Source organism: Stenella coeruleoalba (genome assembly GCF_951394435.1).
Source record: "Stenella coeruleoalba genome assembly, chromosome: 3".
In the NCBI taxonomy this organism is placed as follows: domain Eukaryota; kingdom Metazoa; phylum Chordata; class Mammalia; order Artiodactyla; family Delphinidae; genus Stenella; species Stenella coeruleoalba.
The window spans coordinates 25,751,849-25,774,033 of record NC_137148.1 but is presented as its reverse complement, the minus strand read 5'-3'; the positions used below and the strand labels follow the sequence as shown (position 1 = coordinate 25,774,033).

General features: G+C 38.6%; 1 protein-coding gene across 1 annotated transcript in view; it reads right to left on the bottom strand.

Moving 5' to 3' along the window:
* Nucleotides 1-497: 497 nt before the first annotated feature.
* Nucleotides 498-22,185, bottom strand: part of CDH6 (cadherin 6) — a 131,766-nt gene continuing 110,078 nt past the window's right edge. The window contains exons 7-12 of the mRNA XM_079916128.1: nucleotides 21,852-22,105; nucleotides 16,016-16,152; nucleotides 13,366-13,487; nucleotides 12,188-12,305; nucleotides 11,803-12,054; nucleotides 498-6,509 (exon numbers count right to left, since the gene is read on the bottom strand). Coding sequence (XP_079772254.1) covers nucleotides 6,019-6,509; nucleotides 11,803-12,054; nucleotides 12,188-12,305; nucleotides 13,366-13,487; nucleotides 16,016-16,152; nucleotides 21,852-22,105 — 1,374 coding nt within the window. The 3' untranslated portion in view covers nucleotides 498-6,018. The remainder of the gene's footprint in view (nucleotides 6,510-11,802; nucleotides 12,055-12,187; nucleotides 12,306-13,365; nucleotides 13,488-16,015; nucleotides 16,153-21,851; nucleotides 22,106-22,185) is intronic.

Sequence of the window (22,185 nt, the reverse complement as noted above, 5' to 3'; positions counted from 1 at the left end):
CGCGGCATGTGGGATCTTCCCGGACCGGGGCATGAACCCGTGTCCCCCTGCATCGGCAGGCAGACTCTCAACCACTGCGTCACCAGGGAAGCCCCCCTTTTTCTTTTTTAAATCAGAGATCCATAGATAATTGCTTGTATGGGAGGGAAATGAAGGATGGAGATTTGGGATGGGCAAAAATATAGAACTGTCCTTTTTTATCTAAAGCAATTATCATGAGGATAATCAGCTTTCTTAATACAGCGATTCCATAAATAACAGTAGAATTCTTGATGTCCCAGTGGTAAGAAGTCTGCAGGGCCCTGCCAATGATATATATTGCTGGCTGGGAGAAACTGTTGTTTACAAGCTAATTATTGTATAACAAGTTGGCTTTAGCTAGCTCTCTGAGAGGTTAAAACAGCAGATTTGGAAAGATAAAGTGTGTATCAGTATGTACATTTTAAAGATCTCTGATTACAAACAACAGTTTGAGAGAACTGAAAAAAAAAAACAAGTTAGAAAAAACCAGTTTATTAAGTAATATCATATAAATAACTTGTTACAAAAATTGATTTGCAAAAGGCATATTTACTCTTTGTGAGAAATCACTTTTTAAATTGCATTCTTTTCAAATTTTTACGTCTAAGAAAACAAAGGAAAATAAAAGAAGCCATTACAAGGAGCGTGTATTTGCCATTTGACTACAACAAAAGGCCCGACCACACTGAACTATAAGGTAATTGTCTCAACCCCATTCTTCTAATACAGAAAACTTTCTCGTGTAAACTGTGAAGTTATGAAAATCTCCCTAGCTAGAAATGTGGATGAAAGCTGAGCAGTGATTGTTTCCATCAGGTGTTGTTGCCAAAGACACGAGCGATACCGAGAAAAACCACATGAACTGAGCACTCCAGTCAGTAAATCTTCCAGGGTGGTATCAGCTTCAATTTATACTTGGGAGTATTTTTAATTAAAAACAATCAATACCAAAAAGCTTTTATTTTGGGGGTTTAAAATCACAAATCACTGTAGGAGAATGCCATGTTGCCTTAGCTTGGTACTACTGAAGATGCCCATAGCAATTATTTTAAGTCCTATTCTTATGCAGTTTACTTTCAAAGCAATGAAAATAATCACAAACAAAATAGTACAGTGGTTTTGAATCGCTCCTATGTTTCTCCCGAGCAGATCAGTTTTCGTTTGCTACACAGCATTCCTCCTGAATGCCTAGTAATTCTATACATATGATTCCTTAATAAACACTAAACTAATAGATCATAGAAAACTAAAAGCTTATAGCAGGTGCCTCTAGACGTATTTACATAAATAGCACAGTCTTGCAAGAAAGACCAAGATCTCATTATAGTGGAATGCTTTTTCCACAACGCTGGGTCCATGCCTCATTTGTCGGATTAACCCCATTTGAGGAGAAATTTGAGTTTGTGGTCCATGCGTTTTTAAAAAAAGGGAATTAAGCAACTTGTAAAAGCTCTTTTGAAATTAATCTAATAACCCAATGGCTCTTCGGCTAAGTGCCTGGTCCTGTCTGAAATGCAGTGGGTAATAGGCTTTGTTTCCATTTCACCTCCTTTCAGCACTTTCATCTGCTGGCTCTGTCGGGCAAACGTTCCCCCCAAATTAAAAAATGAAACTGCATCATAAATAAGGTATTACCAAATGGGGAGTAGATTAAAGATTGTCTCAGCAATGCTTAAATTAAATTGACAATGCAGAGACCATAAACTTCTGGTTTTAAAAATGAACTATTTCTTTATTAACTTTTAACAAGTGTGTGAGTCAGTGTATTGCTCTGCACAGAAAATATGGTCGGGGTCCGATATTTTTTAGTAGAGAATTATCCCTTTAGAAAATTATTCCATAAAGATGCCAAAGGGAGATTAAAAATGCTGCAACCGTAAGAATCACTGAACTTTTAAGGAGATGATACTGTAATTTTGTATTCTCTAGAAAAGAAAGCCGCTGTCAGACCTCAGGAAATAGTTCATTTTCCTGAAGATGCACACACGAAGTCTTAATCTTTCCACTCTTATTATCTGTTAAAGGAGGCTGGGTTGTAGTGGTAATAGTAGACTGCTTGGATTTTTAATCTCCTGTCACAATTCAAAAAAGATTTCCTCTAGACCAAAAAAAAAAAAAAAAAAGAATAAAATTACACTAAAATGATCCTTTTCAGAGGATACCTTTCAAAATAGTGGAGATCATGACTTTTTAGTGTTCTTCCAAAGTAATTACACCACTTCAACACTAGTGACTATGAAAAAATAATTTATTTGGTGGTTCGTTCAGTCTCTGGGGAAAATGAATTTAGCTGTACCTGCTTTAAATATTTAGTTTGTGCCCAGGAATCAAGTTTCTTCTTTCCTTTCAACTGCATACTTTTTTAATGGTCCTCAAGTATATAGAATTGAGGAATGCCCAATTCGTAGTTTATACATGATTATCTCCAGTGAAATACCCATTTCAAGACAAAGCATTTGGTATAAGGTATTGCTCAGCAAATCAGAACACCTCAAATGTACGTATCACTTAAATGTTTAAATTTAAAAATTACCTAAAAGTGAAATGAATGAAAACATTCTGAAGTTAGTTTGGATCCATAAAATTTGGATGCTTCTAAGATAGAGATTCAACTTATAAGAACTTTTTGTATAACTTTTTGGGAGCTGAAAATGAACACTAAACCAAAATTTTTATACTGAGTTAGAATATAACACCAGGTGTTATTCCATCTGAAAATGGAGTTGATTTGTATCCAGACCTCCCTATAGGCACCTAACCTGTAAAGCTAGGAAAGCTCTTACAAAAACATATATTTTCTGGGCCCAGGTCCCCTCTCTTATGGCTCTCTGAAACCAGTTTTGATTCTCCCTCATTTGATTTAGTCTTTTATTTGGGAATGAATGTTTTCCAGGCCTTTCAGAAGAAAGTGCCATGAAGTGAAGGGGCTTTAAACTTATGCACAATAGCTTAATGTTTTCAAAATTTCAGCTTATTCTAGGGAACATCTCAGTGATGAAGAAACTTTCTCCTTTGAATAGAGGGCAAAAAAAAAAAAAAAAAAGTGAGAAGGGCCTCAAAGTTCTTGAAACAACCCACGAAGGCAATCTCCCTATACTTAATGCATTTTAGTTTCACAGTGATTAAAGCAAATATTAAAACAACTTTACCTCTTCTCAATTTCCTTCTTTCTCATCACAAACATCTAATATCAGGACAGAGACAGTGTGAAAACTGAGCTGAAAGCTAATGTTTTCTCCAGTCATTCATGTCAACCCAGGTTCTTGACCGGATGTCTTGGTGGAAGGAAGTGAGACCAGCACAGAATGATGGAACTATGGCTCTTATTGTTTCCACGACATCAGGCAGCTTTAATTTTAGGAAAATGTTACTCAGTCTTGACATTTATAGGACCCTTGTGCAAAATATTCAGCTCCAATCTATCCAGCTTCTTAGAGATTCACTTCATCATCAGCTTTTGTGGTAAGAGATTTAACAGTTATGTACTTAGTCATATTAACCTGCTCTTGGTATAACTGTCCCATCTTCAGGGTGGAATAAGATAACTTCCAATTACACCTCAGAAGTTCCACTACAGAACTTCTTACTTTCACTTGAGGAGGAAAGCGTAAACCTTACCCTTAAACATGGAAGTTGCTGGCATCAACCCACACACATTCCAATTAATGCCAAAATTTTAGAAGGAAGACTTCTGATGATACTTTTCTTTTACAGGACTATCTTTCTTGATATACTTTATTACATGACATGAAATATAAGGATAGAGAGCTCTTAAATTTTACAGTAATTTGTGTGATTAAGGTGCTGTTCTATTGCTATAAATAACTAGTTCTTATAATTAACTTTCCTAAGCTATCTTTTTTTCAACACTTACCTGTGACTATGATATATATCGACTCATTACAGTGAAGCCCTCCTGTAGTATTTTGTCTGCGTTCCTGTGTGTGTATATGTCTGTGCGTGTGTGAAGAACTAGAAAAGAAAACCTTGTAAGCAGGAAACAGCCCAACCATGAAATACTTGTTAGTATACAGGGAAGTCCATCCATTCAGGAAACACAAGGAATAATATGGTTGTAAAAAATTTTCACTCTCATTGGGTAACCCCAAAGACTATATTTCTCTTATTTTAAAGGTGCTGTCTTTACTTCCTGGGTAATAAACCTATTTAGAACTTAACTACGAAACAACAGTGTGTTTCCAAATAGAAAGTATGTGCTGATAGGACATTATCCCCAAATGGAAATGGCACTAAGATTATCTGTAGAAAATTACCATTAATTGAAAATAAATCCCTAAGACTAATAATTGAAGTCAGCGTATTCTTAAGTACATATTATATACATACAGAGCCTGTTTTTTTCCAAGTTTTCAAAACAAGGATGTTTCGTTACAGTACTTTGGAAATTTCTGATGACTGCACAATGTAAGAGTCTAATGACAAAAATCATTAGAACAGCATATGAAATAAATGATCTGAACCTGCCAAAAGGATTAGTTCAGTTCAGTTGGGTCCTCTGGACGATAACTATGATGCTAATTGCATAATTAGAGAAATAATGGGTTTGATGGATTGTACATTACTTTTCTGTTGCAGTTTGAGACCATTACTTTATCATTCGTTCAAAGATGAGGGCAGGGATTGCCGTGGGAACAAAGTTAAAAACAATGAAAAAATGTTAATGCTTTTGAAAGTCAGCTATCATTTTAATTACAATCTTAAACACCCTTGTTGAAGGGAATCCAAGTATTCCCTTTTTAAGTGTTTTCCAAACATGTAATATGTAGGTTTTCACCGTGATTTCAGTGTTCTTCTATATGTATCATGTTATATAAATATACGGATATTTCCAAATGTGAAGGGCAGGGTGTCAAGTTCAAGTGTGACTGGCTCTTACCTCCCCATTAGACTCTGGAAGAGGGATCTGAGTTTTATTTAATCTACCTTCACTAATGCAACTTAATTGTATAAAACGTATCTGAAGAATATGAATTATTGTATTCACACTACTTTCAAGTATATTAGAATAATACTGACAATTACAGACAAGGAGTTAAACTTTGTCTCAGAAAAGTTCCTTCAAGAACTTTCTAAACAATTTAGACGTATTTGTAATTAGCCTACTGATGGCTGAAATAATTTCAAGTGATCCATGATACATTTGGTGGCCCAAACTTTAAAATATGCTAAATATTTCCTTTGTTAACATTGATTATCTATTTTTCTTTTTCTTTTCCCTTTATATGGTGCAAGGGCAAACTTTTGTATGTCTAATATATAACAAATTATGAGTCAGTGGCAAGGAATGAGGTCTTATTAAGGTTTTTTTTTTTTGGTTATCTTTGAATGTTACCATTTAATTGGCATCATTTCCTAAAGAAGAAGGCGAATCTCAAAACGTTGGTGGATCTGATGTTTTGAATAGTCACTGGTGCCAGAAAAAGATCATGAAGGATAAACAGGACTGGCAAATATCATTTGAAATTCTTTGTAACAGAAATACACACCCATATATAGTTCATCATCTCCTTGTGAGCTGATATACCAGGAGCAGTGGTTCCTCCTTCATTTCTTTAACTAAAACTATATTCTTATAAAGTATAATCCCTTATCCCATTAGCATGTGAAATGTACAGAGCAGTCAGCTGACCTTGAGTCAATGCAATGTACTATGAGACCAGGCCAGTGAAATCGAGCATGTTCCAAACCTGCACTAAGAGAACAGGGGAAAGGATTACTCCCCATCCTCTCCTCCAGCACGGTGCCTGTTGGGCTGACATGGTTAACTGGATGCGCTAAAAAATAAACATTTGCCTCTCAGAAGCTCATAAAAGTGTACTAGAAAAAAAGTCTCTAACATTGGATCCGCACGGACTGCAGCCATTAACTTTTGGAACGGGTAGAACAGAGAACCCTTCACGGAGCGGTGGATAAATAGAAAGAAAGAGCCACTTCACATGTTTCAGTGTTGTACTGGAAAATGAAAAAGGCAACATATTAGGAGTCCTTGTCACTGTCCACCCCTCCGTACATATCTGCGAGCTTTTTGAACCGAGGCCCCCAGTCACTAAGGTATTCGTAGTCCTGGTCTCCATCCGTGGTCACCGACTCCAGCGAGCTCAGGGAATCGGCCACCGAACCGGTACCCTCGTAGGCGAAGGTGGCCAAGGAGTCGTAGGGCGGGGCAGTGGGGTCCGTGTCATTTTCCTTTAACCTTTGGTTAATGAAATCTCGGACGTCGGTGTTATCACAAGCTGCTGGAGTCCGTCGGGGTAGAAAAAGGGCTTCGGGCACAATGTCCCTGCGTAATTTGCTGTCCTCTATGGCTTCGGGATTCCTCAGGGTGCCGATATCAAAGGCCTGGGTGTCCTCCTCTCCCCCACCTTCGTCGTTGTAACTGACAATGTTGTCTCTGATGTCCTCTTTGGAAATGATCAAAGGTTCTTTTTTCCGCTGTCGCCTGAGAGCCGCAAACAACACCACTGTCACTGGAAGCAGAAACAAAACAGCGAGGGAAGGGAAAGTTAATTTGCCGACCAATTAACATCAGGAAGAAACACTGCTCCAAAGTGAAGTTTTCAAAGTTTTCGAGGAAACTACTCGAGACTCAACTTTTGCTTCCTTAAGGTTGCACGTGCCTCCACGCATGATCAAACCATGACCCTCTCCCACCCCCAAATCGAGTAACTATTTGAAAGAAAGTTAGGATTTAAGTAGAGGATAGAACACCTTCATGTTTTGTCAGTAGTTCCTTCTTGCTTTGAAATGGCAGACTAGTTTCAAGGTAAGGGAAAAAAAATAATAATAAAAAAGAGCTCAAACACAGTGAGAGCACTGCAGTAAGAGTGAAAATTATGCTGAATACCTGAAATGCTCTGAAACTGTTTATAAGTACAAGGCTGGCACCTTCGGGGATGTGTTGAAGGGTTTGCATAACTCCACTTCTAAAATAACTTTTGCACTGATGCCGCCTTTGTTTTTCCCGAGAAAAGTATAAAGTTAGTTTAAAACCCAAAGTAGAGACGTGGATGTTTGGATACCTTTCTTACATATAAGGACAGGTAATACCTGCAGAGACCCAGATACAATTCAGAAAGCCGTTTTGGACTTCAAGATCAGCCAGTTTGAAGGGGGCAGGTAATAGTGCACATGCCAGATTATCTGTGTTTAGGCTAAACGAAACAAACACATTTGAGTGGGAACTTCAAAAATCTCTCAGAGTTTCATGTTCTGTAAGTCTGTTGACCGGAATGTTTGTTCTTTTGATTTTTCCTAATTCGGATTAGAGGCAAAGCAAGAGCTGTGTTTAAATAGCTCCTGACGTGGGCTTCCCTGGTGGCGCAGTGGTTTAGAGTCCGCCTGCCGATGCAGGGGACACGGGTTCGTGCCCCGGTGCGGGAAGATCCCACATGCCGCGGAGCGGCTGGGCCCGTGAGCCATGGCCGCTGAGCCTGCGCGTCTGGAGCCTGTGCTCCGCAACGGGAGAGGCCACAACAGTGAGAGGCCCGTGTACCGCAAAAAAAACAAAAACAAAAACAAATAGCTCCTGACGTTTCTTCATAGCTGGTTGGGTAGAAAACAGCTGGCTACCTGTAAAGAGACACATCCATGAATGAACACATAGGTGGGAAAGTGACAACATACTGACAGCTTGGAGAGAAAACAGCCATCCAGGGCAGAAAATGCATTGTTAACCTGGGGTTGTCCATGGGAGATTAGTACCAGTAACACCTCTTTACTCTCTCATCCATAACATGGTCCAGTTTTTATGAGCCGTGCAAATTGAATTATCACAATAAAAATTGCAGAATAATGGCTTTTGGTGGATGTGTATATCTATCTCTATATTAATGGATATAGGCACACCCAGGTGTCTATATATTTAACATTTCAGATGTTAATAGTATTAATAATTGGTGATCTATCGAGATAGTTCTATGTGCCAAGCACTGTGCTAAGTGCTTTACATACCGAATCGAATTTAATTATCATAATAGTCTTACAAAGTAGGTACCATCATTATAACTCTATTTTACATAAGAGGAAATTGAGGTTTAGAGATGTCACGTGTACAAACAATTGAAATCTAGGTCAGTCAGACTAAAAAGCCTGTACTCTTAATTACCCTGCTTTGAAGCATGTTTGGATTGTAGACTATTTCTAAAGGATATGCAATTTTGCTGTTTTCAAGCATGCGGTTGTGTAACGGTACACATTCTCTTTTGCTGCCAGAGAGTATCCTGATGCCTCATTTATCCCTTTCATTCAGGGTATTTATTTACTTGTTCATTCAATAAATATTTATTTAGTGCCAACTCTGTGCCAGGTATAGTTCTAAGCATTATCAATAAAAAAAAAAAAAAGATCAAGAGCCTGTCTGAAAAAGGGAGGCAGGAGTGGTGGTGGTGGGGTGGCGGATAGAGACAGAAAAAAACAATGTATGTAATAAATAAGGAAATTATTATAAGGTGATAACTGCAATGGAAACAAGAAAAAGTAGGGCAGAGTAAGGAGGATGGGAAGGACTTCCGTGGACGTTTGAGGGGCTGTATATATTTTCTGGGGGGGAGACTGCATCATTGAGGAAGTAACATCTGAGCAAAGAGATGAGGAGTTATGTAAGGAACTATCTGGAGAAAAGGACAGAGCTAGGAGGAAGGCCACGGGGTGGGGGTGTGCCTGCAGCGTGTGAGGTGCCGGGGAGACGAGCGGAGTAGGAAGGGCCATGTCAAGTGGGGCTGTGTGTTCTTTGTACGCCTTCACTTTACCCGGGGGTCCAGGTGGGTGGAAAATTGCACAGCTTTGGGTGGAGGGATGCTCTTAATCTACCTTTTATGCTGGTTTCCAGTGTGATGCGGATTTGCAAAACAGAGGGTTGTAAATAAGGACAGCCTTTGGGATAGAGAATAGAATCAAGCTAACTGTCGCTCAAAGAAATAAATTCTAATGGACACAGGTTCATTCCAACGTTTAAGGCAAGATAGCAGGCATTTATCACTTCCTGATTTTTCCGCAGCTTAAGGTGCCTATATCTTGTCTTTTACTCCTGTGCACACCTGAAAGTGCAATTGTCTAGAAGACAGAGGGCACATTCAGTAATTTAAAGGCATTTGTGCACTGCCTAATTCTCCTACTGTTACAACTGCCTATATCTTTTCTTATTGGCCCAATGCACATCTGAACAGAATTTCTTGAGGGTGTAACTGTCTAAAAGGAAGATCTTTTTCAAAGCTAATTTTTATAAACCGAAAATGTGAGTTCTAAGCACATGGAACAAAAACACTCTGAGAAAGTAAAATGCTGCCTTCTCTGTAACTGAGCCCTTCCCTTTTCTCTACCCCCTTGAGTCCAGAGGACAGCAGTGAGATATTTGGGGCCAGCGTGCTTGGACAAATTTGTGTTCAAATCCCATCATAAAACTGGAAGGTAGCAAGGCATCTGAGATCAGCAGATCTAGGTTCACTTAAACGATCCGACCTTTCTAAGTCAGTTTCCTTCTCTGTAAAAGAGAAGCGATAACACAGTGCCCAGTGTGAAAGTTATTATGCCAACTCTAAAGCACCAAAGAAGCACGCGATGTAGTAGTTGTTTTTACTGTTGCTTTATTGACAAAAACAACAGATGCCACATGATCCACTTTCTTGACGGCAGATTTCCTCCTATATCAATGTGGCTTTCCTTCTCTTACCAACTCTCAGGTTTGCGGCCACTTTCTTCAATGGTCTCATTTTTAGTTCGAGCTCTCTTTCAGCCTGAAAGTTACACTGCATTCTATAAGTTCATGGAGAAAATAGAGTACAGTGTGGAAGCACCAGGGGTCGGCAGGGTAAAGACCTGCGTTTGGAACTTAGCTCTACCACCTGTTAGCTGTGTAACTTGGCTTCACACCCTGGGGCCTCTGTTTTCATATGTAAGATGCAGATAAATATAGACTAGATGGTTCTGAGGATTAAGTGAGAAAGACATTTGTAAAGCATCTTGCCCAGTGTCTAGCCCATGCTGTGAGCCTAGTAAAGATTAGCTCCCATTTTTCTCCTTTTTAATTAGGTACAGAATTCCAAAGAGACTAGACAAGATGTGGGAAACACTGAGGCAAATTAGAAGTAATGAGGAGACAGTGAAGTCACTGGAGGGAAAAGATGAAAAGAGAGGACATAGGGAGCTGGTTAGAAGGAAACTAAGGGGGAGGACAAAGTGGGTAGATGATGAGGGAAGGGAAGCATGACCTCTATGAGATGAAGGCTGGCTCTTCCTCCATAGACCATGAGTCCATGGAATTCTACCTGAGTATGGCATGCCAGTCTAGCCCTTCTAAAAATAACCTCTTTTTTTTTTTTTTTTTTTTTTTTTTTTTTGCGGTACGCGGGCCTGTCACTGTTGTGGCCTCTCCCGCCGGGGAGCACAGGCTCCGGACGCACAGGCTCAGCGGCCGTGGCTCACGGGCCTAGCCACTCCGCGGCATGTGGGATCTTCCCGGACCGGGGCACGAACCCGTGTCCCCTGCATCGGCAGGCGGACTCTCAACCACTGCGCCACCAGGGAAGCCCATATAACCTCTTTTTTTAATCAAAAAGAATATTCATATCTTTCTCTTGGAAAACAGTTTTTACAGACTCACACCATTAGAACACTGATTTGTCTTTGCATACTGTCAGTTTTTATTTACCCTCATATCTTAAAATACTTCCCCCAAATCTTAGCTGACAAAGAGAATCACAGTTCTTTAGCCGAGTTTCAAGACTCTGTTATAATTAGCAGAGTTGATCTGGAACGTGAAACTCTTGAACAGGGATCCCTAGGCTTTCTCTTCTTGGAGAAATGGAGGTTTTCCTTTCCGCTTTTCGAAGTCACTATATTGTCATTTTTTAAAAAGGAGTTTTTCTCCTTCTGTGAAATCCAGGTTAACTCTGGCTTATTTTTTCCCCCCATGGTGTAGGCAAGCTTCTCAAATCTTAACTTTTTTTTTGAAGGGCTGCATTAACTAGCATTTGATTTCTTAGTTCACAACAGTCAAGGGACTTCGGAGCATTTTGAGCTCAACTTGTGCACTTAATTAGTTGGTTGGGGGTAAAAATTTCCTTTGATTCACCATTAGATCTTGATTTTCACTATTCATTCATTTCTTTTAGGTCAAAGATTTATTTCCTGAGTCACAAACGTTATTTATTATTGAGAGTCTGAGAAATAATAGACATTGTGTATGTGGCAATCAGAGAGCAATGCTAAGAAGGTAGTTATTTAAGTGGGTGGATCCAAATAAGTTTTCTGAGATAAAGAAAATTTCACCACGATTTATTCTCCTGTATGGGAAAAAAAAAAGTCATCACATTTCTCTTTCCACTTTCCCATTGATCTTTAAACTTTACCTTTGTAGAAATGGCCTTCATTACATACCCCATGTCCAATGACTTTTGTTCTTTGAAAATTTAACGTTTGCCAGGTTAAATATTAAACAACAAATGAAATGGAAAGGGCATATTTATATTGCCCTCAAATCCCCCTGTGGTTCATTCCCAGTCTGATAGAAAAGAGATTCTTTTGGTGGAATGACTCCCTGGGTAGGGAAAGACATGGGCAAGTTTCACAGCTGTTCATTCTCCAAAGCCATTTTCAAGCAAAAACTAGTTCACGGGTGAACCACATAAGATTCTCAGCACATAACTCTCCTCACCTAGATCGGGCTGTATGCCTTAATGGGGGAGGCGGATAAATCTAGAGAGCCACAGTAACAGTGTGTGCCCCTCAGCACGGGGAGATAGGATGCAGGGAGAAGCAGTTTACCTAGTAGGGTCACGATGCACAGCAGGATGGCAACCAGAGCCCCCGTGCTCAGTCCCGTGGGGTGGACGAGGGCCTCCGCGTGGCAGGACTGCATGTTCCCTTGGTGGTCACACGCACAGACCCGGACAGTCACTGTCCCAGTGCTGCTTTGGACTGGGTAGTCATTGTCTGATATGACCACAGGCAGGAGATAGGTGCTCATCTCGTGTCTATTGTAGCCATTTTTCCGAGTTAAGATTCCCGCTGTGTTGTCTGGAACCGGAAAGCAAAGTGGTGAATGGAAGTGGAAACCATGTTATATATTGGATCAATTGTGATGGGAGTAGACAGATAATAGATGCAGATATAGATATATAGACAGACAAGGCAACTTGGGCTCATTTACCTTTGTTGTCTTGAATGGTAAAGTTTGAGCCACTGGCTGCTTCTGGGGCCAAAGAGAACGAGAATTGGTGCCCGCTGTAAGGGTCATCCTTGTCAACGGCTCGTAGGGTCTGAATCAACTAAAATTGAAACCATAAAGCTGCCATCAAGTCTTGCTGACTCAACAGTGTTTCTTACAGTTTTGCAGTAAATGGCTTGATCAAATGATTTCTAATTTTACTTTTAAAATGATAGCCTCTAGAAAATTTACAATGAATCCACTGTATGCAAAGAACTAATAGGCTGGAAGTAGAGCCAGGGACAGTACTTTGTTGTGGAGCTGTCCTGCGCACTGTAGCATTTTTAGCAGCAAGCCTGGTCTCCTCCCTTCAATCCAGCAGTACCCTCTTCCTTGTCACAATCGGAAATGTCCCCAGACATTGCCAAATGTCCCCTGGGGGGCAGTATCACCTGGGTTGAGAAACATGGCCCTAGAGTGATACCAAGCTATAAAATATCACAATGATCTATGACAATATTGCAGCTTAAGTAAATGGAGGCACTCTTTGGACAGCCTGCTTAGAAATTCAATCTTGGCATATACATAAGCCGTCAAGCTGCAAAAAAAAGCTAATTTGAATATAAAACACACAACTTCAGCTTCTCATTTTAACATACATTTTAACAGTGCACTTCTATTTTGACAAACTGTAACATAGTTTTTATATCACTGTCAGAAAAGACCGATTTCAGGTGGGGACAAATGTGTAAAACAGTAAAACATTCATGAATTTGTACTGCTTGTACAGATGGGCAATGTAAGTAAGTGAAACTATGAATTATAGGCAATTGTAAAATATGTTCTAGCTTTTACTTTCCAGTATATATGGTAATTAAAAGTATCTGCTCACCAGTAAAGATTTTTCCAATAAAGCTGTGACTAATCTATTTTATGTCAAAACTTAAGACTGATTTGGGATCAGCGTCAGTCTTTGAGACTGATGAACTTCCTGTTCTTAAAAACTGTTTGTTCTCTTATGCAAGTTAAACATTCATCGTGGTTCTTATTTATAGTAATAATTTTGTTGGCATTTATCTCATAGATAATTCAAAACTTGCCCTCAGCTCTGTGTATCATCTGAATTATTAGAAGATCTAAATTAATCTGAGCTAATTAATTTACTTTCTTTTGAAACTCACCTGATCTGCTTTTGCTTTTTCACAGACAAAGGTTTCATAGAATTCAGCAAATTCTGGAGGGTTGTCATTGACATCTAGAACTTTAATATACAGCGGTACTCGGCTGCTTTGCTTTGGATTATCTGCAAAATGCCAAAAAGAAAGGAATAGGCATTTATATGTTGATGGCCAGCCCCTTTAGATGATGGTTACTCACTCCTTTCTCATTCATACATAGATTCCCCAAGGCTCCTGTGAGTACCACAGTGAATTATGTATCATCATAGTCACAAAAAAGTAGAATTAGATTGTTTGGTACTTCTGGAGTTGGATACACCTGACGGAAATATCTAGGAGACAAAGCTACTTCTATTGGTACAATGCAACTGTATAACAAACCCCAGAGTAACACAAAATAAAGAAAAGCTCTCCAGGAAAGGAATTTTAGAAGCATATTTTAAAGGAGGCCAAGGAAGTAGGCAGATGGGAAAAATGTGGGCAGAAGGAAAAAGGATGGGATAATAATGATTGTTAATGGTCTTAGTTTTTTAGTTTGAGAGCTAGACATTGTGCTGAGCACTTTGTTATATTTTATTTAATCCTTATAAACTTCTGAGATAAATATAATTATTGCCCCCATACTATAGATGAGGAAACACATCATATTATAGATGAGACACAAAGAAGTTAGGTAACTTGTCCATATTCACAGAGATAGTAAGGACTGGAGCCTAGACTCAAACTTGGGTCTGTCTGACTCCAAAGCCTAAGCTGCTCATCTAGGATAATGATAGAGCAGAATCAGTGTTTGAAGACCTGAGATAAATGAAGTATTTTGGCTGTCATCTCTGATAATCTCCTGGTTAGTATGGAAGGCAGATTCCTGTTCTAAGAATCAGGAGCTGGAGTCTCTTACCTCAGGTCTCTTCACTCACTTCACTCATGTCTATTTGTTTGTTCACTTCATAAATATTTAATGAGCATCTAATATCTAAGTAGTGCCAGCCACTGTTTGGGGTACATAACAAAGATCCTGCTTCCTGGAGCATTGTTCTTATGGGGGTAGGCGAACTGTAAACACATAAATATATAATGTGCCAGATGGCAAATGCTATGGAGAAATTAAACAGGCAAAAGGGACTGGAGAGAGATGGAGGTGCTGCTTTGTATGGGATGACCAGGATTGACTTCTCTGATGAGATGCCATTTGCATAGAGTTATGAATGAAGAGAAGGATTAAGCCATGTGAATATTTCCGGCTCTCGAGGTAGAGGAAATGGCAGGTGCAATGGCCCTGGAGTGGGAGAGTGTTGGTTTAATACAAGCTCTTGGCTCTTGGCATCAAAGGTAGTTAAGAAGTTTAGACAATAAGATTCTTAGGTTCCTTTGCATCTAAAATTTTGCTCACATTATTCTTCCCAGGTTAGAACTGCAGAAGATGAAGTTTTAAAAGATCTTTATCACTAGTACTTTCAGAGATATCATAGAAACATTAAATCTTAAAAACAGAAATTTTTAGGTACAAAGTTTAAAATACACACGAGATGACTACTTCAGTAAAAAATAAGATTTCATGATGTTATAAAAAATGATCTTTTCAGTGGGAAATAATTTTGTAATTTTAAAGCTTGAAGTATTCTCAGTCATTGGTATCCACATTAGTCCACATAAATTCTGAAAATCAGATTCCTACCTAACAAATTTATAATGAGGAGTTCTTATCACTATCAGAAAGCAATGCTTCATTTTGTCCACGTTGGTTGTTATTCTAGTCAATATCTTTCAGTCACTTCAAATCTCATGAGTTATGTTGACAAAGAATATTACTGTATTATACCATTTGATATGGAGTATTTCACACTAGATACCCCACTGAGCTAAAAATGTTTGAACTTTAAAAATCAAAAACAAAAACTAAAAAATGAGCTATAATTTAGAAGCCTATTTTCAAACATTTCAATGTTATTTTAAAGATCCTTTTTCTTTCATCTACTTAGGTCTATACATTGTGTTTACATTATACAGTTTTCACTGTATATAACCGTTTTATTTGAAGTATTCCTTTGGCCCTATTTTTCTCTGCCTTAAATTTCACGGGGACTGCCATAAAATTCATTCTAAACATTGTGTTGATTAGTATTGGTGATTAGTAGTAGTCACTTTGGTGTACCATGAAAAAGTTACAATTTATATCTCTTAATTCTGTAACAGTTTTGAAATAGACATTCTACAGAAAGCTAAAGGATGACTATCCAGAAGATTTCTAAACAGTGACTACATTTTAGAATATACTTGATCTCCACCCCCTCCTCCCGGCCACACACACACAACGTCTGTGAGCCCATTTCTTTTAGCTGCTTCTGTAATGTTCTGATTTATAAGCTTTTTGGAATCAAATCCAACATGTACCAATTCAACCTAGGTTGACAGATGCATTCCTGTTTTATTGTTCCCAAACTGCAGAACTTCCACAGTTGCTTCTGCCTTTAGGAACGAACCAACATGTGTCTAGAAGAAACATTAGTGCAAATCATTGCAGAGCTCTTTCCCTCAATAAGTATCGAGTGGGATCATCAATACATGGTGACGAGTTTCAGCCGCATTTCACTAGCCCTTGTGGAGATGCTCTCTCTGTCAATCAGGGACAGCAGTGGTAAAAGGGTGGACTTACTGATCTCTGTTGCTATCACTGTAATGTTGTGCCACAGCAATGTTTCTCGGTCAAGAAGTTTCGATGTAAAAATTGAACCATTTCCAGAATCGATGTTGAATATTCTGTCCATATCTGTGTGTCGATCAACAGAATACCTGATAATGCAGAGCAGAATTTAGAAAGGTTTTCTTTGATTTGCTATTCTCGCATCCTAAAACTATTCCCAGAAAATCTGTTACGTGAATTTTTTTCTACCTGTAGCACATATTTGAATATCGGTAACTTAATATTAAGCAAAATATTCTGATAAATTATTTCTTTACAATTGAGGTCTTAATAGTACACCCACTAGACAAGTTGCATGATTCTGAGTATCATTACTAAAGTTTCATTTAAAAAAATGTAATTTAGATCAAGTTTATATAGTAATTGTTACATTTTAACTTAAGTTTTTAGACATTTGGTTAGGACTTTAATGTGTGTGTGTGTGTGTGTGTGCATAAGTAGGGTTATTGGCTACTTTTCTATTATCCATTTTATTTAAAAAATCGTTATGTTGAAAAAGCAAAAGATGGTTAATGTGGCTGAGGTTAGTGAATCTGGAGAGGGAAATAGCAGATGAGCTTGCGGAGAGATCCACAGTCGGGACTGCAGAAGGATGGGCTGGCTGTGGGGAGGAGCTGGAGTTTATTTGAACTGGATGTGGATCTTCCAATGGATTTTAAGTAGAGGGGTGTCACCATCTAACTCATGCTTAACAAAGATCACTGGCTGAATTGTGGAGAACGGTTGGACGGTGCTGTCACAAATGATAGGAGTGAAGAACAGGATTTGGGGAAGATCATAAGTTCCAGTTTTGATATGTTGAGGCTGAGGTGCCTGAGGAACGTTCAGGAAGCTCAAGATAAACATCCAGACTGACAACCTAGATTTCCTATTCAACACTCTAGGAAGAGAACGGGAAAAATGCAAAGAATGGACTTGCTTAAAGGATGAACGGGAGAATGGGGACCCACAGGGACTAGAACAGTGCCCAGAGTAGAGTAGGAATTTGATAAATCTTTAAAAAGGAGAGTTTGGAGAATTCAAAGAAAACCAAGAGGTGCTTTAGAAACCAAAACAGGACAAAGTCTTCAACGCTGGAATTGATGAAAGACTAGTAGATTTTGAGAAACGTTATCTTCTTCATAAATTTATTACTAGTGTCTGGATAGTCATATGTAAGGGGAAAATATGTATACGCCGTTTTATGGGGGGAGCATTAAAGAGAAAACTCAGAAGAAAGTTGATATGCGAAGGCCATTATGAACAAAAAATTGCCTATTTCAGCTGAATTCTCAAAATGTACATCATGATAGGAGATTTTAAAATGTCAACTCAGTAGAAATATATTTTAAGTAAATGTCCTACCTAGTCATACACATGTGGAAGTATTATGAATGCTTTTTAAAAAAACTCTTGTTACTAACTTGCAAATAGTGTATCATGTTCCAAGATTCTATTTCAATTAATTATTTTGTTTTAAAGTACTACTAGTGAATTATAATAAACAATGTTATCTTAATAAAATCTATTTTTGTCATCTAGCAGGTGTCTAAAAAATATATATTCCATTATTGTAGGCTATTTAAACTTGATTTTTTTTTTTTTTTTTTTTTTTAACATCTTTATTGGGGTATAATTACTTTACAATGGTGTGTTAGTTTCTGCTTTATAACAAAGTGAATCAGTTATACATATACATATGTTCCCATATCTCTTCCCTCTTGCGTCTCCCTCCCTCCCACCCTCCCTATCCCACCCCTCCAGGCTGTCACAGAGCACCGAGCCAATATCCCCGTGCCATGCGGCTGCTTCCCTCTAGCTATCTACCTTACTACGTTTGTTAGTGTGTATATGTCCATGACTCTCTCTCGCCCCGTCACAGCTCACCCTTCCCCCTCCCCATAACCTCAAGTCCGCTCTCTAGGAGGTCTGCGTCTTTATTCCTGCCTTACCCCTAGGTTCTTCATGACATTTTTTTTTTTTTTTCTTAAATTCCATATATATGTGTTAGCATACTGTATTTGTCTTTTTCGTTCTGACTTACTTCACTGTGTATGACAGACTCTAGGTCTATCCACCTCATTACAAATAGCTCCATTTCGTTTCTTTTTATGGCTGAGTAATATTCCATTGTATATATGTGCCACATCTTCTTTATCCATTCATCCTTTAAACTTGATTTTAAAGAGAATTAATGAAGTTCACAATGGATACATATATGTCAAGATGGAATTTTAGTTTCAGTTTACATAAATCTAGTGTTTTATTATCAAAAGGTTTCAAACAGATGAAATAGCTACTGTTTTGCCATTTATGTCATGAATCAACATTTATTAAGAATTTAGGGGCTTCCCTGGTGGTGCAGTGGTTGAGAGTCCGCCTGCCGATGCAGGGGACACGGGTTCGTACCCCGGTCTGGGAAGATCCCACATGCCGCGGAGCGGCTGGGCCCGTGAGCCATGGCCGCTGAGCCTGCGCGTCCGGAGCCTGTGCTCCGCAGCGGGAGAGGCCACGACAGTGAGAGGCTCGCGTACCGCAAAAAAAAAAAAAAAAAAAAAAAAAAAAAAAGCCAATTGCATTGAACTTGCTTGATCACCTTTCTTCATTTTTGAGAATGATAAATATTTATAGGACATAATTACCAAAAAGGAAATCTCAGTATTCATAGCCTTTGTAAGGAATTTAATAATTTTCTACAAATATATTTTTTTCTTTCATGAAAAATGTCAAGTTTAAGACATGATGCTTATTGCCTTTATAAGCTGTTAACAATTATACACAGCAGTAATCTTTTCTTGCTCTTTGCCTCTTTTCTTCCTGCTATAGTTTTAAGTTTTACGAGTAATCGTATTTTCCAATCAAGCCTTGAAATAAAGGGTAAGGGGTGAGGAATTTTTACTTGAAGGTGGCTTTTGATTTTAAAGAGAGAGGACTGTTTAGGAAATACCATAATTGTGTATTATTTTCTTTCCTTAATTGGGGCTTTAAAAATTAATAGAAAACCTAAAATGTCTACATTGTTTAGGAAAGATATCGCATTTGAGGCACACAAGGCCTCATTTGTTTGTTGTTTTTCTTTCCAAAGTAATTTCTATTTATATCCAGAAATTTACTGTCCAGTCACATTAATAACTGATAAGGAAAAAGGTAACCAATCTCATCATGATTATAGCAGATCATTCTGCTAGGTACCTCGTTTTATTCCCTAGAACTTTACTGTATTGTGTGATTCAATAATTTGTCTTCTCATGTATCCTGAAGGGAGATTTGTGGGTCAGGAAAAGAAAATGTGTTTGCATGTAAATTTTTCATAAGAAGTATTCAGAGTGACATTTTATAAGACTTCCATGGAAATCAAAGGACATTTGTGATATGAAGTTGTTGGAAGAAAAGTATTTTATGTAATTAAAGAATTAAAGATTTGTGCTTACATAATGATAAATCATTGTTTGGGGGAAGAATTCTCCAGTATTAATTGTGCACCTAACATTGTGTCTAGCACTTACTTGTGCAATATTTATGTCTTGCATAACCAAAAACTATGTGTGGTTGTAATTTCCGAATATAAGAATCAGTTTATCCTATAAAAAACCCCACTGGAATATGCATCTATATACCAATATATCTATGTGTATTTTTATCCTTAAAGCTATATCTATATATGAAATCCATATGTACCAAGGGAAGGCTGGCAGAAAAAACTTTAAAATTAGCTGACAGCCAGCCTAATCTGACAAGCTAACTACTTCCTGTAATAAAACATAATATAATTGCAATGGGTAAAAGTGGTATTTGGTATAAAAAGTAAAACAGACATAAAAATGAAGCCTACATTCCCAGAAGACATTATCTCTTTCAGTTAAAAGCATGTTGACTGATCAAAGAGGTAACCGAAGCTCATATTTATAAACTTCCAGCATTAGCACTTTTAAATTGGTCTTGATGTGGACCTGCTAAGATTTTTGTCTTATGCAGTAGAACGAACTCAGCACGTTGGGAAAGTACTTAAGGTTATTTGTGTTGTAGGAGCAGAGGCCGTCCTTCATTTTCCTTATTAATAATGTTAAATGTATACGGAGGAACACTTGACCCATGGGGCTCTCATGTGGCTGCTTTGGGTTGCCCATCATCCAATTTAAGGAGCCTACAGGTATTCCAGTAGAATGATAAGACAACAGAGTCTGTTTTCCCAAAGATTTAAAATTATTCCCTGAAAATAAGCCAGGCATTTTTGAGTCTTAGATGTGGGACTTGCCATGAGGTTTCATTTGAACTCAATGGCTAAAAAGTTGAACTCAAGGGCTCAATGGCTAAAAAGTTGGAAAACGACTGCCTTAGAGCCTCAAACTCTTTCATGTGCAATAGTATTCTTCATGCAGCAGCCAATGTGGTCCTCTTAGAGAGTAGTTTTGGATTAGTTAACTTTTCTACCCAAAGCTCTCCAGTGGCTTCTTACCTCAATCACAAAAAAATCCAGTGGTTACCAGCGCCTACAAACCCCAGTAGGCCCTGCTTCACTCACCACCTACCAAACCTCCCTGTCGCCTCATACCGTGCCACTCCCAGCCTGCATCCCTCTCTCAGCTGCGGAGGCCTCTCCTCCTACCTGCCAAGCAAGCTCTGATATCAGACCTTACCCTTGCTTTCCCCTCTTGTTGGCATGTTCCTCCCCCAAAGAGCAGTGTGGTTCATCCCTTCATTTCATTCAAATCTTTACTCAGATGATTTCCAACAAGGCCAAGCCTGACCACACTATCTAAAATAGTACCCCAGATACCCTTTGTTTTCTATACTCTGTCTTATTTTACTGCTTACACTTTAGTTTCACCTGACATAGCATATATTTATCATTTGCTTATTTCTTTCTTCCCCAATTAGAAGGTAAGCTCCATGAGATCAGGACTTGGTACTGTTCTCTGTCATATCTCTAGTGCCTAGAACATGCCTGGCACACGGCAAGTGCCCTGATCAGAATAGATCTGTAGACTCACGGGTACAGCTTCTCAGTCTGCTTACTTTCTTCGGGAGGAATAATTTACACAATACTATTCTGGTTTAGCACTTTTCTCATCTAGTCAACTAAGCTACTGGTAAAGGCTCAAAGTTGTTGACTCCAGTGCTTTCATGATGAGATTCTAGAATGCTTAAGCAGTGGTGGTCTCAAAGGGCAATGAGGCTTTCTTACAACATGATTTACAACGAAGGTGTAAGGAAAGCACAGGGAAAATAGAGCTTGCTTACGTAGTATATATTTGGATTCAGCTCTATTAATTTAATTTCCCCAGGATTTCACAGACGTATATCATGAAACAGTGCTTGTTTTTATCCGTGTCTGCAACAGAAAAAAATTACGCATCCAAATGGAGCATAATTCTGCCTGTAAGTGTTACATGGTGGGTTCTTCCACGCTTGAAAAACTGACTTTCAAGCACAGCGCCTTGTTTGTTAAAAATGCTTTCTCCATTCCATACCAATCTCTGACAAATCTAAGACCTAAAAAAAAAAAAAAAAAAAATCCAGACCATTCAGCTGCATTACCTTGTACCACTTCCATGTAAGCAGTAACCTCCTTATAGGTCATTTTATGTTTTTTCACCCCCAATTTTGAGTTTTTTAGGTTTACATCGTTGCTAAAATAATATTTTATGATGAGCAAGGAGAGCAGAGTTAGTAAAGGTACTTTAAAGTAGTTTTTCAGAAAGAGAAAACTAATTGGAAAAACAGGATTCCTCTTTTCCAACTTACAAGTGAATATTTGAATATAAGTCAACAAACTTATGGAAGAGACATGTCACAGAAGTGTGCTTACTTGACAGGATTTCGGGCAGCATCTGGATCTTGGGCTGTGACTGAGCCTATTGTCGTATTTATCTGAGCATCTTCTCTTATTTGTAGGATGTAGGCCAGTTTGCTGAAGACAGGGGGCTCGTCTACATCTTCCACCATAATTTTAACTGTGGCTGAATCTTTGAATGGACCCAGGTAGAGAAAGCGGGGTTCAATGTGAGGGTTGGAGGCTTCCACTTTGAGGCTGTACACTTTCTTCTTTTCAAAGTCCAAGAGCTTGCGGGGGGTGCGGGGAGGAAGAAGTGACATATTTAAAGCAGCCAAGACACAGAAAGCCAAGGCATGAGCCATTTTTA